This window comes from Mixophyes fleayi, chromosome 6 (assembly GCF_038048845.1).
Source record: "Mixophyes fleayi isolate aMixFle1 chromosome 6, aMixFle1.hap1, whole genome shotgun sequence".
Taxonomy (NCBI): Eukaryota; Metazoa; Chordata; class Amphibia; order Anura; family Limnodynastidae; genus Mixophyes; species Mixophyes fleayi.
In genome coordinates this window covers 195751596-195770936 of record NC_134407.1, presented here as the reverse complement: position 1 = coordinate 195770936, position 19341 = coordinate 195751596, and the positions used below count along the sequence as shown (strand labels likewise).

Here is a 19341-nt window from a genome sequence, read left to right as displayed (position 1 = left end):
GGGCTGTGAGATAACTATCAGCCTGATAGTTCCCCAAACCCACCATGTCGTCCTAAAAGGGTGGGCAACAAATCTGGAGTCATACCAGTGAAGCCATACCTTATGGTTTTTATGGATGGCCTTCCTACTTTCGTACATGAACCGCTCATATCTCCATACCTCAGTAACTAAAGTGGTCCACTGAAGCACACTAGGTGGCTCAGCCTTCCACCCCCTTGCGTTAACGCCCTTAGCTAGGGAGGCCAAGGTAAAAATATATTTAAAGATTGGGTTACCCAGTTCCTCTTCCAGTGTAGGGCCAAACCGGCAGATCTTGGGGCACAACTGAGGGGCCACAGGTAGAGTGGAGGAGATACGTTCCCATATTCTGATCCAGAAGGACTGGACAACTGGACATGTCCATAAAAGGTGCCAAAAAGTGCCCTCAAGGTCACCACACTTGGGGCATTCCAGGGAGGCACAGCTTCCCATTCCGTGCAGCCTAGCCAGGGTCAAATATACTCATATAAAAGTGGAGCTGGTGGTATCTTAGTCAAGAGGTGGCATGTCTACTACCTCCCATCAACATGGCTATTTAAGAATGCACAAAGCACCATTTAAGGCCTGTTCTTTTGTTGGGTCTTAACCACTACCTCTATTATCCAGACTGGACCACAATATCTAAAACAGTTTACAATATAGTAGTACATCACAAGGCTGAAATAAAACTATTCACTTTCCAGACCATTTCTAATTTAAACGTAAACATACATTTTTAAGTAGAATATATTAAATAACCTTATTGAGAATCCAGTAAGTAAGTGCACACTCACCTCCTTAACCATGGATTTAATCAACTTGTTGGCTTCCTGGAGGTCATCGGGGTTCTTACTTTTCAACAATTTGGCTAACAACTGAGATATGTGGGAAAAAGCAGACAATATGTAAGAAGGAGCTAACAATCAGCTGGGTATAAGGTACCTGACAGACAGCCACTCTCCTACCTTGGACCTCTCCTCATCATCAAAGATTGGATTTTTGGGTCGGACTGGAGGTGAAGGGATCAATGTGCAGTCCACTGGGATGACAGGGTCGGAGAGGACAATACCTGGGGGAATTAAGAGAAAAGAAGTGAAAAGGTTGCAAGTATCATAAAGGAAAGAGATAATAGAGGGAATAGCTAGAAAAGATAGCCAGCTCTTGACTGGATGACCGTGGAAATTGTCCAATTAGGATCCAGCTATCGTTTCTCGACTGGTTTGATCTTTATGGAGCCTTGGCCACCAAAGTTCCCCAACACTAAGTATTGGAATCCAGCTAAATGGAGAAAGTGACAGGGGTACCAGGTGAGAGACCCCTAAAGAAGTACTAGTGTGGGTTTAGGTTTAAAAATAAGTTAAGAAGGTGGAAAACACATTTACAAAAATGTCCTGTAAGGTAACATACGGATTAAAATGCACTGGTGCCATCATTTTGGATTGAGTGCAAGAAGAGTTATATATCTCAAAAGCATGATTACACTACTAACAATGAAGTGATTACACTACTAACAATTAAGTGGATCACCACTGGGTGCTGTCTACAGACTCTTTTCTCACTTTTTTGCCTTTGCTCTTCCTTCTCTCTATAAACCCCTTGTCACTACTGCCCCAGACAATTTACCACAAGCAACTAACAAGAACATGGTCCACCCCTTGCAGAAAAGGAACACTTATGGCACAAACTACTCTGCTTATGTCTATTCTGCGGTTGGAAGGTAATTCTTCCCACCCATTGCACCCATGATGAGACAAGTCAGGACCAAAGCAGGTTTCCCGGAAAAAGGTATTGCAAACAAGGACTTCTTGGACATATTGCTGCCGGCCAGGGTATCAGCCATAGGATTCTGTGAGCCACGACTGCCTTAAGCAAAGCTCTCACAGACAATCTTGCGGAACCCAAGGAAGCATACTTCATGTAAGTGAGTGCATCCTGGATATTCAAAGAAAGTTGCATGAGGGCTGCCCTAGGGGTACCAAGTTGCAAACTCTCTAGGATTTGCTCCACACACTTGAATGTCATCTTATCACCCAGAGTCCCTGCAAAGACTGGACTAAGGGCCGAGCCAGAAACACAAATTAGGTTTATGAGCATACCCTCCAACCTAATGTTTCTCACCACTCCAGGGGGTAAATGTATGAATCTCCGGATTCTTCATCTCCGGCGTGTTCAGCCTCTTCAGCGCTTAAATTTAAAGCGGCGCTGCATTGTAAAGGGAAACTTCCCTTTACAATGCAGCGCCGCTTTAAATTTAAGCGCTGAAGAGGCTGAACACGCCGGAGATGAAGAATCTGGAGATTCATACATTTACCCCCAGGTCTGTTTGGGGGAAGGAGCAGAGAGCACCAATGTGCTTGTCCGAGATTTCCCATTACTCTAAAACCATCAAGGGGAAAGAGATGGCCATCATATCTCTTTCTGAAAAAGGGGTCACAGTGATAGGAACTGATCCTTAAGACCCTGAATATCGATCGAAGTGACCCATATTCCCAATGAGTGGTTGAACTGCCTTATGTTTTTGTGACTTTTTATTTTACAAGATAAAATTGTCAATAAACAGTAAATATGCAATAAGCCATTGTACGGTTTTTGTATAGTGAGAGAGTATATCTGAATATATCCCTGGATGCTTTTCATGTATATATTATAATTCAACATTACTGAAAAGGGAACAAAGGAAGCTTAAGCTTTAAACAAAACGCAAATTACAGACATTAAAGTGGGGGAAAATAATGAACAAAAACAATTATTACAATTTCAGATTGACAGCCTGTCCAGCAAAGTCACACAGAGAAATATGGTGAATATGTCTAAGTGTGAATTATAATGATATGAAGAGGAGGAGGAATTTGGGCAAGCCTAGGGGTTATCGAACATCAGAGACAACAACCGTCCCGCAATTAGCGATCTTATTCCAAAAAAATTCTATCTGTCTCATTGGTTAAAGAGGAAATTTAAAAGTGGGAATATGGAAAATTTAAGTAAATGGAATTTTATATTTTTACAAACAAATCAGTAGGAGAAGTAGTGGTGTGGCATATCACCATATATATACACCCCCACTCCTATGACTGGTCTTTCTGCATTTTAAATTATGGATTAGTGTGACCTCTTGTCGCTTACATTTCGGTCACAGTGTTTGAATTGTCTTTAGCCTCAAAGTTTTCCCTTGGTTTCACCGTCATATTTGCCCAAGGATGGGTTCACCACAGACTCATCCGAAATACTTCCTTAGGGATTAACAGAGGGAGTAGGAAGATGCTTTACGCTTTGATGTGTGAAAGGCCTAAAAGGCACCAACCACCCTAGACAGGGGGTTGTGATGTGTTAGAGCCCTCCTCTGAAACTTCAGTGAGGATTGAAGTCAGGAAAGGTGAGCCTCTGACTTGGCCATGGACCAGAACTACCCGGGTACTGGTACCACTATAAGGGTGTCCCCAAATAAGGTGTGGTTGGTGGCTCCGGGTTAATGCAAGACGTACAGTGTGTGAGAGGTTGTCTTGCAGGTAGTTTTCTTTGGCACTTTGCAAAAATATAGTTATGCACCACCAAGGTGAAGGGTTTTATCCCCTATATGAATTGGGTTCTTGAAAATCAGACAGAAACACTAGGGTGATATCCAAGATGAGCCTGTTTCGTCCTGTAGCAAACAAATTGGAAGCATCTAGAGAACTGGGTACTGGTCAACTGAAACAATACTACCCACCCAACTGACAGGTCATAATGAAAGGAGGAAAAAAACATAATAAAAAAGTGAGGTACAGGTGAACAGAGGACAGTGGGAGTCAGCTTGTAAGAACTGCTACTGTGTCCTGTAGCTGGACGGTGTTGACTGGTCGTCCCTGGTCACATGATCCAGACTTGATTGGACACATAGGGGTCTCAATGGAGTCTTTAGGGAGATTTGAGCCTTCCTAATGTGCTGCCTCTGTTGGCTATGCCGGCCTCTGAACTCAATGGGAGACGCCCTTTCCCACTTGAATAGGCAATGCGCTTTCAATGGACACAGGATGCTCATTGAAAGTCACTGCCCATAAAAATGAATAGGGAAAGCTCAGCCAATCACAAGCAATGGTTACATGCTGACCGATTAGCTAAGCAAGTACTGACCACCAATGCAAACCGTCATGTAGATCACTAAAAGATTTGATCAAATCGGCCGTTGATGAATCTCCCCCTTAGTGTCCAAATTACATGAAGCGATTTCACATACTAGAAAACAATAATGTTATCACTTGTATCATTTAGATTTTTACCATGTTATTGACATAGCAGAGAAATCCTAAAGATCTTAGTAAAGGGAGTATATTTTGAGCATCTCTATCTTCCGTTTCTATATACTAGAGGAACAGGAACATACCGAAACCGTCAGAACGAAAATGTGGGAGCGCAGTGTCCCCTAAATGGGTTAAGATGGGTTAAGAGAAACGGATTTTACGTCGAGTGCAAAAATCTCCTGTACAGTCATTTGGGGGACACTCTGGACTATGGCGACGTTCCAAAACTGCCCCTATGGTTGGGTACGCTCAGACTGCACATAAAGCTTTTCAGCGTTGAAGCGAAAGAAAAAACTGGTTGTCCTCCGTCCAGGGGGCATAGAGGGGCTGGGGGGGGGGGGGGGGCGCAGGCCAGGCAAGTTTGTTAGAATTAGTGCCTTACTCCCAGCACAGTGCCCTCTATACCCCATGGTCAGCAGTGTCTCTCAAATGCAAAAGACAAAGTTATTTCTGATATCCATGTACAAAAGGGGTCACACTATGCAGCGTTCAAGAAGACAGTACCTTGTCTCTTCAGCATGTGGTAGGCATCCTTTATTTTATTCTCCTCGGGAAGAGCCACGGTCCAACTATACAGCAGGCCCACCACTTTGTTCTTTACCTTCTCCGACACCCTGTCCCCCAAGTACTGTAGATAAGAGAGTGATAGAGTTAGGAAGGATAATGGTGAGACAACTACATCAGACAACAACCCAGAACAAAGAGTCTTACAAAGTCTTCTGGAGTAAATATGACTTTGTTAATCAATCACACTCCTCAATCAGAAAGAGAAATAGGTCCTTATAAAGATAACTACAAGCGTATAAACCTTTCAACAAACACATAATACACAGTACACTGCCCTTTACTCTAATTTTACAATTTCCTTATATGGTAAACTTTCAAGTGTTCTCTGAAAACCCATCTCTTCAGACAAGCGTATAATATTCCTCAACCACCCTCTTAACCTCACTACATTACCCTATTACCACCAGTTACACAATTTCACACATGACAACTATCCCCTGACCAACATTGTTGTGTGACAGGATCATTTAGCCTATGAGTCAGTTTTACCCTTGCAGTCTGACTGGGCCAAAATGCAAAATGTAGACTTAACCTCATGTGTCAAACTCCCATTGTCCCATAGATTGTAAGCTTGCGAGCAGGGCCTTCTTACCTCTCTGTCTGTTTTACCCAGTTTGTTTATTAGTTTACTGTGTTTGCCCCCAATTGTAAAACGCAGGAATATGTTGGCGCTATATAAATAAATGATGATGATGATGATGGTTAACAAGTTTCTAATTCACATTGGCAATCTTGGGAGGAAAAACAACACATATATCAACATTCTTTATAAGAATGTAACAACACTGTAAATACTACATTCAACTTGTTTTGTTTATATGGTAAAAAATAACGCTCACTTTTGCTCGCTTCTTTATGGGACGCGACCAAAAAGTGAGCCGATATTTCACAAAAAAAAAAAATTGCCACGTAGAGTCTTGCACGGTCGTTCCGGAACACTACGTGGAGATTTTTTTTTTTACAATGGAATCTACCCCAAAGTGTGTTCAGTTATCACAAAAATAAATCTGTTCAGCCCATGTAAACTTTTAATCTTTACAAGCTGCCTTATGATAAGAACAGAATTAGATACACTTGTCTACCTTATTAAAATATAAGTAAAATGTATTGCTTAACGGATACAATACTAAACATAAATAGTCAATATTGTGTCAATCAGGTAGGCCTCCACATCACAGACTGACTTATTAAACAGATCAACGCAATCTAATGGGTATGGTACAAATTACACAGATCTAGTTAAGTATGGGTCAGTGAATCAACAAGCAGAGATGGCTTTTTCCACAGGAGAAAATCATTCTATATAAGTAGAAAGGAAAGAGGAATTCTACAATAATAACTTCAAATAACAAATTGTCATGTTTGCCTGTAAAATGGGGTTTAGCTGTTAATTTCTTGAGCCAAACCACACACGACATTGACAAAAGCACGTGTGTATCGGCCGTCCAGCCAGAAGATGCCTCTTATACCAACCACTGTGTTAGAGCTGGATGAGGTCAAGGGAAAGAACCACGTTTGTACTACTTTGGGGGAAATGGAAGGGCTGTGTAAAATAAATACCAATGGGGCAGACTCATATTAAAGATGCCCTGTCACCTACCGATAAACCCCAACGTTAGCAAAGTGGAATAAAGAGAAAAGATTATACTAACCTGCCCCTTCCCCAACCAAAACCCTGGGGACTGTTACATGCAGGTCTTATTCATTCCTCTCAGCCCCAGCCAAAACACTTTGCAGCTTGTGATTGGTCCTCCCATTGGCTTCCTGTCACCGCCTCCATTTCAATATGGCAAAGTAAATTGAAAAACGGCTGCATGTAGCAGTCCCCGGGCTCTATGGGGACTATGGGGAGGGGCGTGTTAGACAAATCGTTTCCATTGGTGGTTGTTTGCTTTACAAGCATTACTACTAACTGGCTGCACTCAGAAGAGAGGATTATGATATTAGTATGTTTTGATTCTTCCCATCCATTGTCAGTACTCAGAGACCAGGTATGCACACACTCACCTTGGGGGAGACAACCTTAATCAGCTCATTCAGGAAGCGAAATTTGCCAACCTCACTATGGAATCTCCTCCCGCAGTTCTTCATGCAGGCTTCTAGAACCTGGAGGACCAAGAACAGAGCACACGCTAAAAGACCCATAACCAATAACTAACATTGGTAGTGCAACTGTTTTGATGGTGTTGATTATAAATAAGATGTCCATTGTATCGAAATGAATGGGCTTACAAGTGAATATCCTTAATCCCTTATGCAAAAAGAGGATTTTTGTACTCACCGTAAAATCCGTTTCTCTTAACCCATTTGGGGGACACTGCTGACCATAGGGTATAGAGGGCGCTGTACTTGGAGTAAGGCACTAATTACTAACAGCCTGACTGGCCTGCTCCCTCCCCTCTATGCCCCCGGGACGGTGGAGTTTATTTAACTAACAACGCCCTAAAGATAGTACTAAAGACACATTCAAACAGAAAATACAACCAAATATTGTCAGAATAAAAGGGGTTAAAAGAAACGGATTTTACGGCAAGTACAAAAATCCTCTTTTCTCTTGCATAGCCATTTGGGCGACACTGCTGACAATGGGGACGTCCCAAAGTTGCCCCTATGGGTGGGTACACTCAGACTGTGCTGCGCGCAAGACGTTTCGGTCAAAGCTAGCGTCTTTGGAGACAGAGACGTTGAAGCCATAGAATCTGGTAAACGTGTGGACCTGCCTGACCGATGCTCCATTTCGCACCACCCAGGAAAAGCTGACTGACCTGGTGGAGTGAGACGTAATCTCTTCTGAAACTGGAGAACCCTCTGAGAGATAAACCTAACGAATGTTAGTTTTAATACATCTGGCAACTGTCTGTTTGGTTGCCCGCCATCCTTGCTTGTGAGCGTCGTATAACACCAGGAGACTATCAGTTTTATGCACAAATGCCGTGCGAGTCACATAGATCCGGAAAGCCCGAACCACATCCAACAGAAGCGAATTTTTAAGGGAACAGATTCTAACAATTCAAACAGCGACTTCTGCAACACTGAAAGAACCAAATTCAGGTCCCACGGCGGAACAAAAGGTGGTTGGAGGTGAAGGACCCCCTGAAGAAAGGTGTGGACCTCCGGCAACACAGTCACTCGTCTTTGGAAATAGACAGACAAGGCGGAGACCTGAAGCTTAAGAGACGCCAAACGCAGACCCTTGTCCAGGCCATCCTGGAGGAAAGACAATAACCGAGTCAGACGGAACTAAGAGGTGGGTGCACATCGTTGTTCACACCAGCCTATGGTGTACCAGAATCTTCTCAGACAGTCTGGTGTCAGCAGAATTACCTGTACTCCCTATCTTTTAGTCTTCTGTGTCTCCCAAGGTAACATAGGAATTGGAGGAAAGATATATATCAGTCCGTAATTCCAAGGAACTGTCATGGCATTGACTAGAGATGCCTGCGTATCCTCGGTTGTGGCACAATACTGGGCCACTTTTTGGTTTAGCCGAGAAGCCATCAAGTTTCACCATTTTGTTTTGCATATCAGAACCCCCCCAAATATATTTCTAAATTTATTCTACAACTTATTACATTAAGGAATACCAATTTCACCATTTTTTAAGCACATTTTTTTTATCTTTCATCATCCTAAGAAGAATATTTTTTTATTTTCTCCATTAAAATTAGCTTAAATAAAAAGTTATTTGTTCTCCCATACCTAAATGACAAAATGATTAATTATATATATATATATATATATATATATATATATATATATAGTTAGTTAGTTAACTTTTAGCATTGTTGGTTTTGTCTATGAAGAGAAATATGTAACAATTGATTATAAAAAGTGAAATAAAATCTCTTGTGGGGTGTTCCAGGTAAGCAGTGGTTAGTACCTACCAAAAGTGGTCCAAGGAAGGGAAAACGGTGAACCGGCAACAGGGTTATGGGTGTCCAAGGCTCTTTGAGGCTTGTGGGGAGCCCGTCTGGTCCAATCCCACAGAAGAGCTACTGTAGCACATATTGCTGAAAAGGTTAATGCTGGCTACAACAGAAAGGTGTCAGAACACACAGTGCATTGCAGTTTGCTGCATATGGGGCTGCGTAGCCGCAGAGCGGTCAGAGTGCCCATGCTGACCCCTGTCCACCACCAAAAGTGCCTACAAGGGGCACGTGAGCCCCAGAACTGGACCATGGAGCAATGGAAAAAGGTGGCCTGTTCTGATGAATCCTGTTTTCTTTTACACTACATGGACAGTCTGTCTGTATCTGGGGAAGAGATGGCACCAGGATGCATTAAGGGAAGAAGGCAAGCCGGCATCATGGCAACGTTATTCCCTGATGTTAGAGGCCTCATTCAGCAGGATAATGCACCCTGCCACACTGCAAAAATAGTTCAGGAATGGTTTGAGGAACATTACACAGAGTTGAAGGTGTTGACTCGGCCTCCAAATTCCCCATATCTCAAGCCAATCCAGCCATGGAGGCCCCACCTCGCAACTTACAGGACTTAAGGATCTGCTGATAACGTCTTGGTGGCAGATACCTCAGGTCACCTTCAGAGGTCCATGCCTCCACGGGTCTGAGCTGTTGTGGTGGCACAAGGGGGACCTACACAATATTAGGCAGGTGGTTTTAATGTTGTGGCTGATCGGGGAGTGTGTGTGATATATCTCTAGCTATATATTCACCAAGTGCACTCAGCTGGCACAGGAGACTAGCTACAATGCACACACCAGAGAGACGAGAATCAGCAGGTAAATGTACTCACTGTCAGTGCCTGCAGAGCTTCCCATTCTTGTGGGGACTGGATTTTATGAGCTAGTAGTCTGACAGCAATCTGTGGACTGAGAAGAGAACATGCTTGTCAAGTATATTGAACAATAATAATAATAATAATAATATACAGGTGCAAGTGATTGTGCTGTCCTAGTCTAACGTTGTCAAGTTTCAATTGTTTTGTTGCTTGGATTGTTTGTGGAAGTTTTGAAAGCAAACTAAAATTCTTACAATATATATTAATATAGCAAGGTACCTTCACTCACAAGCAAGATGATAATAATAATCAACCCATAAACACGTTTAGGTACAAAAATAAAAACGAAACAAAAACACAACTACAGAAGCCAAATATTCCTCTATGCCTCTAAGTGGTGGAGACACACTGAAAGTATCATGGTGATGTATCTGTACATACAGAGATGATTACTACATATGTATTACATTTATGTGCTGGGAGTTACCCAGCCCTGTTACTATACAATGCACAATATCAATTTCACACTTCTAAGAATGGAACCCCTTACATTTTGTGACAATTTATACTACCAAGTCTAAACAAATTGAAAACATTATTAAACATAATTTGCAACGACATCAGGGAGAAACTAAATGAACAAAGTACTCCTTGGGGTGTATTTACTAAACTGCAGGTTTAAAAAGTGGAGATGTTGCCTATAGCAACCAATCAGATTTTAATTAACTTTTATTTAATGCATTATACAAAATGACAGCTAGAATCTGATTGGCTGCTACAGGCAACATCTCCACTTTTTCAAACCCCCAGCTTGATAAATTTACCGCCTAGTCTTATTCTCATTCTGCATAAAGGAAAAATGAGTACTTAAGTGATCTAATAGTACAGGGGCACATACAGCTATAATCTACCTAGATGTGGTCATACTGAGTTTATTTAGTTCTAAAGTTTCTAAAACAACATATACACATAGTATTTATAGCAAATGTATTTTCCATCACAAATTACAATCAAATGTACGCTTATTTTTCCAACAATAAATTGATATTATTATCAATTGAGGAATACGAATTTCAAGAAAAATTTGTTTGGTGCCACTTTTTCAAAATTTCCACTAAGACAAATCCTTATCCCTGTTCCCTAAAAGCATGTACTGTATCCTATCCTCTCCTTACCCCTCAAGCTCCTTGTTGATTTGGTCACAGAAACTGATAATGTATTCCCAGTCCTCTTGACGGTTACAAGGGTTTGTGGCTTTATCTGAAGCAAGAAGAGAGAAAAGAAAGTCAATGTATGGAATATTTGTGAAAATATATTTAATATAAATCAGAGCCAAATCTGAAACACAAATTAAAGCAAAACAAATGGAAAGACTGCAATCTGTCACTTGGGTTATTCTCCCTGACCATGTATAAATGATAATTTGCTAGGACAGCCACTTGAATTGTTGTCAATCATATTTAACAAGTTGCTGCTAAAATGGATGATACAAAGCGGACCTCATTAATATGTAAAAATGGGAACTAACATTTGGGGGTATTGGCAGCAAATGAGCAAGTATCCGTAAACTCACTAGGCCCGAGTCATTAAAGAGAGCAAAGCAAAAAAAATAAAAAAATGAGTAACTTTGCACCTTGGCAAAACCATGTTGCATTGGAGGGGGAGGTAAATTTAAAATATGGGGACAGATTTATAGTTGGAGTAGGGTATGTCCTAGATCAACTTTAAATTTCAATGTAAAAATAAATGTATCAAGTATTGGTGTGATAAATGAAAAAACACCCAGTATTTTGCATTGTAACATGGTTTGTCCAGGAGAAAAGTTGCTCCTTTTTTTGCCTTACTTTCCTTAATGAATCAGAGACAAAACGTTTATAAGAAAGGCTTAGCTGTGATGTTTAGCTTCTGTAGCATAAAAATTCATTGAAAATGTTCATGAAGGGAAGGCATTCTCTCTAGTATACAAGGTGCAATATGTAAAGGTACTTAATGCACAGCAACAAAAAATGTTGAATCAAGATTAAGATCTGTGTACAGCAATAGACAACTACGGGTCCTTGAAAAGTTACCCTGAAGGCAGTAAAAGGAAGAGTGAGATATAACACAGCAAATGTCAGCAGGCTGAACAGTTGTTTGAAAGGATTAAAGTTATAAGTTTGAGAGTTTCAAACTATTTAGAGTCAGTAGGCATAGACACTAAGGGGTATATTTACTAAGCTGCGGGTTTAAAAAAAGTGGAGATGTTGCCTATAGCAAACAATCAGATTCTAGCTTTCATTTATTTAGTGCATTCTACAAAATGACAGCTAGCATTTGATTGGTTGCTATAGGCAACATCTCCACTTTTTCAAACCCTCAGTTTAGTAAATATACCCCTAAAGGTCATGTACGAACTGCAAAATATGAGGATGTGCAGTATATTTCTAATCATCCAAAGGCACAACATTTCTGTCTGTCTCGCACATAGCAGAGAGTTTGTTCTGGATTTTGGAACTGCCCAATAAAAACGCTCTATGCAGTCTTTTTCTGGCAGGAAATGTGGATAGTGGAAATAGTAAAAGCATCCCTTCAAAGTCCAGCGTATCACCCACTTTAAGACCACACCCTTCATTAATTTAAACTTTTAGGTTTTGTTTTCTAAAATTTTGCTCGTTTATCTTCACTCGTTAAACTAATCATGAGTGAGTGGACATCAGGCTTTCTTTGTTACATGTCACTTTTGAGTTTTAATGTTTTTATTACATTAGTCCAAATCAGCTTTGCTGCAAAACGGGAGCTTGGAAAGTAATTAAAAAAAGCTGTACCACTGAAAGTATAGTCCACTGCTTGGTTTCCACCATTGTCAGGGACATTGGAACAACAAGTAGCTTTGCAAGAACAAAAATGCTATTCAGTCACCTGAACACCAGATAATTCCTCCCCCATCCCCCAATAAATGTACGTTCCCTATCCTTTAAATCCCATTTAAATGATTTCATCCAACAAAAACTGCATTTTATATGCTCGCACTAAGCAGGAACTTGCTGACCTGCCCAGCTCCATCTGTCACAAGATGCAAAGCTTTGTAACCCATAGATTATGCCATCTTGGCAACAAATGAATGTCATTGCAATGCAGGCATCCAGTGTAGTATTCATGCTGGGTGAAGGTTTGAGATTGACATGACACTATGCCTTGCAGTAATTAGTAATTACTAATTACCCATAAAAACTGGATATACAATGTGACAAGTAGAATGGTTGACAATAACCAGTGATAACAATGGACTAGACCTACTGACCATTGAAAGCTGTAGGTGTCAGAGGGTTGCAAACAGATGGATGTATTCTATACTGTTTTAGATGCCATGTTTGTGTTATCAGTATGAATCATTCATCAGACAAACACCTCAGTAATTAACATGAATTTAGGTGGTGACACAACACTGCCATTAGACTATTGACTCATTACTTTTTGTGATGCAGAAAACAATTGGAGTAGCAAAATGTAAGTGTCATAGTCCCACTACTTGTTAGCCTGCCACCCAAGGCTGCTCTTACACCCTACACACATGCCATCTGTGGTTCTCCAGCTATTGTGGGACTTGTAGTTCCACAACGTCTGGAGAAAAAGCAGGGTTGCCAAGTATGGGAAGTATGAGAGGTGGTGACTCAGGGTGTGTCAGGCTGCCATGAAGTCTGACATTAAGAAGCTTTACACTGACAGGCCTGTCCAACCTGCGGCCCTCCAGGTGTTGTAAAACTACAAGTCCCAGCATGCCCTTCCAGCTATCAACTGGTTGTCTACCGGCAAAGGATGCTGGGGCTTGTAGTTTCACAACACCTGGAGGGCCACAGACTCCCCTTATAATGCAGGGGGTGATGTATGGATACAGAGACCACACAGGTCGTGTACGGTGCTGCCCATCCCCTGCACCACCCCCACATGACAGGGGGGTGTCTGGTCCCCGTGCACACAGGTGATTGATGAGAGGGTGTGACCCGGCGGGGGTCTCTGTCACTCACTCAGCCAGGACTCCAGGGTCTCCCCGTCACTCTCCGCCATGTTGCTAGCGGAGGCGCCGCCCCCAGGTCTGGCAGGGAAGCTTGCGCTCTGCTTCTCGCAAGATTTCACGCGGGGTAGATTCCGGGGAGGATCTCGTGAGAGGTCACTTCCAAGATGGCGGCGCCCAGAGGCGGCCTGCTGCTGGCCCAGGACATCAGGGCTGCCTGGCCCAGGTGCGTGTGTAGTGGTGGAGCTATGGGGATAACAAGGGGTGAGCCAGGGATCAGAGCAGGTAATAATAAGCACAGGAAGGAGGGGTGTACGGGTTATAGACTGTCTAGAGAGGTGACACTGAGTGAAGGGCACAGAGGATGCTTCTATTATATGCTTATATTATGGTGATCTGATCATTTGGGTGCAGTATGGCTGCAAGCAACGGGAAGAGCCAAAATAGGGAGGTGGGCTGAGACCTATACAGCTAAGGGTCACCAGGAATTTTAAACAAGCGTTACAAACCTCTAACAATAAGCTCGGAGGGCCACTGTTGCACATCACTAGTTTAAAAGATGTAGGGGAGCATTATTTACTGCCTGCTGTATGTAAACAAACACTCTCACAAAGCATTAGACAATATTTTCCCATTCCTGCACACATATATAAGAACAATTGAGGTTATTGTCCATTTAACTGTCAAAAGTGTAAGTCTCTTGTAATTTGTTGATATACACAATCCCCACCTCATTCTCCAGGCTTCAGAAACCTTCATAATCCTCATTTATTTATATATATAAAGCGCCACTAATTCTACAGTGCTGTACAGAGAACTCGCTCACATCAGTCCCTGCCCCATTGAAGCTTATTTTGGAGTCTAAATTCTGTAAGACAGTGGTTCCCAAACTTTAGCAGTTCGCGGCACCCTTAGAGTCTCCCTAATTTTTTCCAGGCACCCCTCCAAAATAATTACTGAGCAGTCCTGTTTTAGAAGTAGTTGTTTAAAAAAATTGTAATAAGTATTTAGGTCAGGACAGAAATATTTATTTAGTTGTATGTCAAAATGCCCCCTCTGCATCCAGACACTCTGCCCTCTGTCATGCTGGTCCCCCCTCCTCTGCCCTCTGACACGCTGGTCCCCCCACCTCTGTCCCCTCTGCCGCGGGCCAGCCATAGCAAAAACAAAACACAAAAACTTACCAAACCGCGCGGCGTCGGAACCCAGCATCCTCCTCTCTCCCGCAGTGTGTCACTGAATGCTGGGTCCCGGCGGCGCGTGGTTTGGTAAGTTTTTGTGTTTTGCTTTTGCTATGGCTGGCCCACACTTTGGAAACCGCCGCTCTAAGATATACAGACTAAGGTCAATTTGATAGCAGCCAATTAATCTACTAGTATGTTTTTGGAGTATGGGAGGAAACCCACGCAAACACGGGGCGAACATACAAACTAATCACAGATAAGGCCATGGTCCTTTTGGGTTCTGTTTGATACTGGACAGCATGCAGATGGAGGAGACTTTACTACACCAAATGGCAAAAGATTTAATAACAATTACCACTATGGTATGCTGAGTTAGTGCTTTACCTAGTCATAGCAGCACAATGTAAAATGCAATTATTGTATTTGCTGCCCATTGCTTTAATCAACATTATTATGGCAAATTGTGAATCCTGTCCTATCTGTATATAATGCGTATTAAGCCTGTCCAGGTATAAAACAAACTAGTGATCAATATATTTTTTAAGGGCATCGGAAAGATACAAAGTACTTGCAGAATCTCCATATTTTCATATTTCACCTGCAAACTAGATGTGATCTATTTCTAAATTATATATTTGACTGAGCCAGGTCAGACAGGTATTAACATGATGAAGGACAAACATTTTGGCGATATATATTCAGACCTGTTGGTGACATTTGCTGTTATGCAGTTTGGTCCCAGTGCGGTGGAGCAGGTATAATCCAAATTACCTGGACCCAGTCACAGACAAAGAGAAGTACAGCCGTCCTTTAGAGGGACTCAGTAAAGAAGAACAGGAAGAATGGGAACTTAAAGTCATCAGACCAATCAAGGCATGCCCACCCAATCTAACCAGCTCTGTCTTCACTGATCTAACCATAAGGTATGTACCAATAACTGAATCATACCTGGGGGTGTATTTACTAAACTGCGGGTTTGAAAAAGTGGAGATGTTGCCTATAGCAACCAATCAGATTCTAGCTATCATTTATTTAGTACATTCTGCAAAATAACAGCAAAAACCTGATTGGTTGCTATAGACAACATCTCACCTTTTTCAAACCCGCAGTTTAGTAAACAACCCCCTGGTCTATTTAAATAAATGTATCTACTTTACCATTGGTAACCCTGTAACAATATATAGACACTTGTTTCACCCCTTCCTTTCATGTCTTCTCTTTCTTACCTGTGTGCATTTTCACATATATGTATGAAAGCAGCGCAGTGGTAAGCATTGCTGCCCCACAGCTATGAGGATTTATGGTCAATTTTGTGAGGATTTATGGTCAATTTTGTGAAGGAAGCTTCCAATGGGTTTACTCAAAGTGTTCTGGTTTCCTTCCTCTAAAGCAGTGTTGGCTAACCTGTGAAACTACAAGTCCCAGCATATCCTTCCAGCAATAAGCGGCTATTTATTGACAAGGCATGCTGGGACTTGTAGTTTCACAACACCTGGAGTGTCACAGGTTAGCCAACACTGCTCTAAAGCAACCTGTGGCTCTCCAGGTGTTGTGAAACTACACATCCCAGCATGCCCCATCAGGTAATGGCTGGCTATATACTGGCAAAGCATGCTGGGGCTTGTAGTTTCACAACACCTGGAGAGCCACAGGTTGGCCAGCCTGCTCTAAAGAAAAACATACTTGTAAGTTCATTGGCGTCTGACTCTTGTGTGCCAGTGCTATGGAAATTACATTGTACACTCCACTAGGGCAGGGACTGATATGAATAAATATTTTCTGTAAACCTCTGTCTTATGTAGGTGGTAAATAATAGAAAAAAAAAGGATAATACAATTTTGTCCACTCCTTTAGGCTTGCTTCATTTTTCTAGAACTGTTCAATAAACTATGGTGTAGGTCAGTGATGGCTAACCTGTGACACTCCAGGTGTTGTGAAACTACAAGCCCCAGCATGCTTTGCCAGCTAGTTATCTACTGGCAAAGCATGCTGGGGCTTGTAGTTTCACAACACCTGGAGTGTCACAGGTTAGCCATCACTAGTGTAGGTTGTTATTTAGATTGCCTTCTCTCTCTGTATACTTGTCAGAAACCTCACCTGGAAGGACTGTGTGTTTAGCCACTGTCCACATTGGATCTTATCCATTCTGTGTTGTAGAACACTATTAACAGCTCACCATTTCATCAACGTTTTGATGACTTATCAGTGAGAGCATATTGCTCAATGACATATTTCTATATAGTCTTGGATTTGCTCCTTTTGGTACCTTATCTCATTACAGATTAATTTATCCTGCAATTAAATACAATGCCGGACATTGTTAAGATAGAAATTAAAGGAGATTTCACATTTACACTTTTCAAACAAAAAAGCTGCATTATCCGGACCTGGTTTTAATGGACCCGATTCATTAAGGAAAGTTAAGCAAAGAATTGAGTAAGTTTTGTTACTCAACTCTTCTGGACAAAACCATGTTACAATGCAAGAGTGCAAAGTAGTTTATTATTTTGCACGTAAGGAAAATACTGGCTGTTTTTTCATGTAGCAAACAAATAATTGATAGCATTTTCGTACAATGAAATGTATAGTTGATCTAGGACATGCCCTACCTCAAATAAAAATCTGCCATCACATTTTAAATTTACCTCCCCCTCCAATGCAACATGGTTTTGCCTTACTTACTTTTGCTTATCTTTCCTTAATGAATCAGGCCCAATAAGTTTAAATTAAATTACAATTAAATATTCATTTGTTTCACAAGTATACTCAAAGTAATGATTCTGTATAGTTCACTACAATTGTTGCTTGTACAGTTAAAATCTTACTGGAAATATTTGTCCATTGTGGTGTTGAGGGGGAAAAAAAAAGGTATTCAGCCAGGTCCTGTGTGACATTACAATTTGTTTAATTTTATTTATATATTCCAGCAAGTTAACCAACATGATGATGAAAGGTGGTGACAAGATCCTCTCTCGCTCTATCATGAATAAGGTTAGTCTTAGTCTTCTTCTTGTGTTGCTTTTGCTAATCATATTGCAATATATTAAAGAATATTTTCCAGTATTGCGTTCTTACATTTATTCTCCTTTTATCATTTAGCATTACCATTTTACTGAATATATATATATATATATATATATATTTATATTATATCAAATCAGATTTTGCTGCAGCCAGAATGTTGGAGACATGTTTTACACAAACAATGCATAGGCCTAGTAGGGGGGAATTAACCTAGGATAGTGTTGGCTAACCTGTGACACTCCAGGTGTTGCGAAACTACAAGTCCCAGCATGCTTTGCCAATATATAGCAGCTTATTGCTGGAAGGGTATGTTGGGACTTGTAGTTTCACAACACCTGAAGTGTCACAGGTTAGCCAACACTGACCTAGGAGAAAGATCCAAGGAATCAGTGCTTTCAGTAGCGAATTCAAGTGGTTGTGTACCTTGTGCCAGAAGACAAAGATCTGTGGACAAGTCAACCACGTGTGGCGTAGAGTTACCCCCGTCTCCACAAGTCCTTCAGCTGCTGGGTTAGCGTTGTAAAGAATATTGTTTTGCAACTCTAACTAGTGGTAGACTATAAATATTTTTACATGAAATGTTCCCTAGAGCCTTAGTGTGGTGGGAGCCTGGTGTACGTTTTGGGTGTGATTACAATGGTGTATTTCGTGAGTGGGTTATACTAGAAGTCTATTGCCTTATTTCACTGGCTTACTTCTGTGCTTTTAAGCCATGTATTTATGTCATCAGCTTATGTTCATTACCTGGGGCTATGACACAGCTGTAGGGAACTATTTTTTAAGTAAATCTGGCTATCCTATAAAATAAAACCTATCAGAAAAAAAAATTAAAAAAAATTGGGTCTTGTTATTTACCAGAAGGATTTACACATTCTGCTCTTTTTAGACTTTGGAGAAAATAAAGAGAACACAGTTGGAGAAATATTACATGGCCTCCCCGGAGGAGAGAGACAATATTGAATGCAATCCCTACACCATCTTTCACCAAGCCCTGAATAACTGCAAACCTGTCATCGGGCTCACCACTATCACACGAGGAGGGAAATCCTACCAGGTATTTACAGAAGTACCTGCATCTTACAACTTAGCACTTGTCTCTATGCTTGGTAACATAACCCTGTTGTCTCTGGTGCAGGTACCTACACCCCTCATGGACACCAAGCGTCAGTTCATGGCCATGAAGTGGTTACTGACAGAGAGCAGAGAAAACAAAGATCGCCGGACCTTTATGTACGAGAAGCTTGCAGCTGTACTGTTGGAATCTTTTCACGGACAGGGAAATGTTATTAAAAGGAAGCACGATCTGCATAAAATGGCCGAGTCGAATCGAGCCTTTGCTCACTTCCGCTGGTGGTAGCGGTGTGATCCCATAGAGCACGGTCATCTTTTGTTCATACAGTGACTGATAGTATGCAACGTCCCATTAGCTACATGTATATACAGCTTATCGTCTGCCTGGCGTCAAACTCATCTGTGTACATTTTCTAGCATGTTGTTTTTTTGTACAAAAATGTAATAAAATGGCATTTTGTTTCCACTA

The 19341-nt window shown here is 41.4% G+C and overlaps 2 protein-coding genes across 2 annotated transcripts in view; one reads left to right on the top strand and one right to left on the bottom strand.

Annotated features, from left to right (window-relative positions):
- Window positions 1-13783, bottom strand: part of GGA3 (golgi associated, gamma adaptin ear containing, ARF binding protein 3) — a 26112-nt gene extending 12329 nt beyond the window's left edge. Inside the window, exons 1-7 of the mRNA XM_075177854.1 lie at window positions 13607-13783; window positions 10778-10862; window positions 9618-9693; window positions 6870-6968; window positions 4800-4923; window positions 984-1087; window positions 813-893 (exon numbers count right to left, since the gene is read on the bottom strand). Coding sequence (XP_075033955.1) covers window positions 813-893; window positions 984-1087; window positions 4800-4923; window positions 6870-6968; window positions 9618-9693; window positions 10778-10862; window positions 13607-13646 — 609 coding nt within the window. The 5' untranslated portion in view covers window positions 13647-13783. The remainder of the gene's footprint in view (window positions 1-812; window positions 894-983; window positions 1088-4799; window positions 4924-6869; window positions 6969-9617; window positions 9694-10777; window positions 10863-13606) is intronic.
- On the top strand, window positions 13711-19341 carry MRPS7 (mitochondrial ribosomal protein S7). The gene is made up of 5 exons (XM_075177856.1): window positions 13711-13819; window positions 15509-15700; window positions 17705-17768; window positions 18688-18855; window positions 18937-19341. The coding sequence occupies exons 1-5, from the start codon at window positions 13761-13763 to the stop codon at window positions 19156-19158; spliced, it is 705 nt and encodes a 234-aa protein (XP_075033957.1). The 5' UTR covers window positions 13711-13760; the 3' UTR covers window positions 19159-19341.

Bases quoted from the DNA above. Each gene is read 5' to 3' on its own strand.
- MRPS7 (XM_075177856.1), top strand. From the start codon at position 13,761: ATGGCGGCGCCCAGAGGCGGCCTGCTGCTGGCCCAGGACATCAGGGCT. The intron at 13,820-15,508 runs GTGCGTGTGTAG...GCTGTTATGCAG, and splicing joins ATCAGGGCTGCCTGGCCCAG to TTTGGTCCCAGTGCGGTGGA. The intron at 15,701-17,704 runs GTATGTACCAAT...TATATATTCCAG, and splicing joins TTCACTGATCTAACCATAAG to CAAGTTAACCAACATGATGA.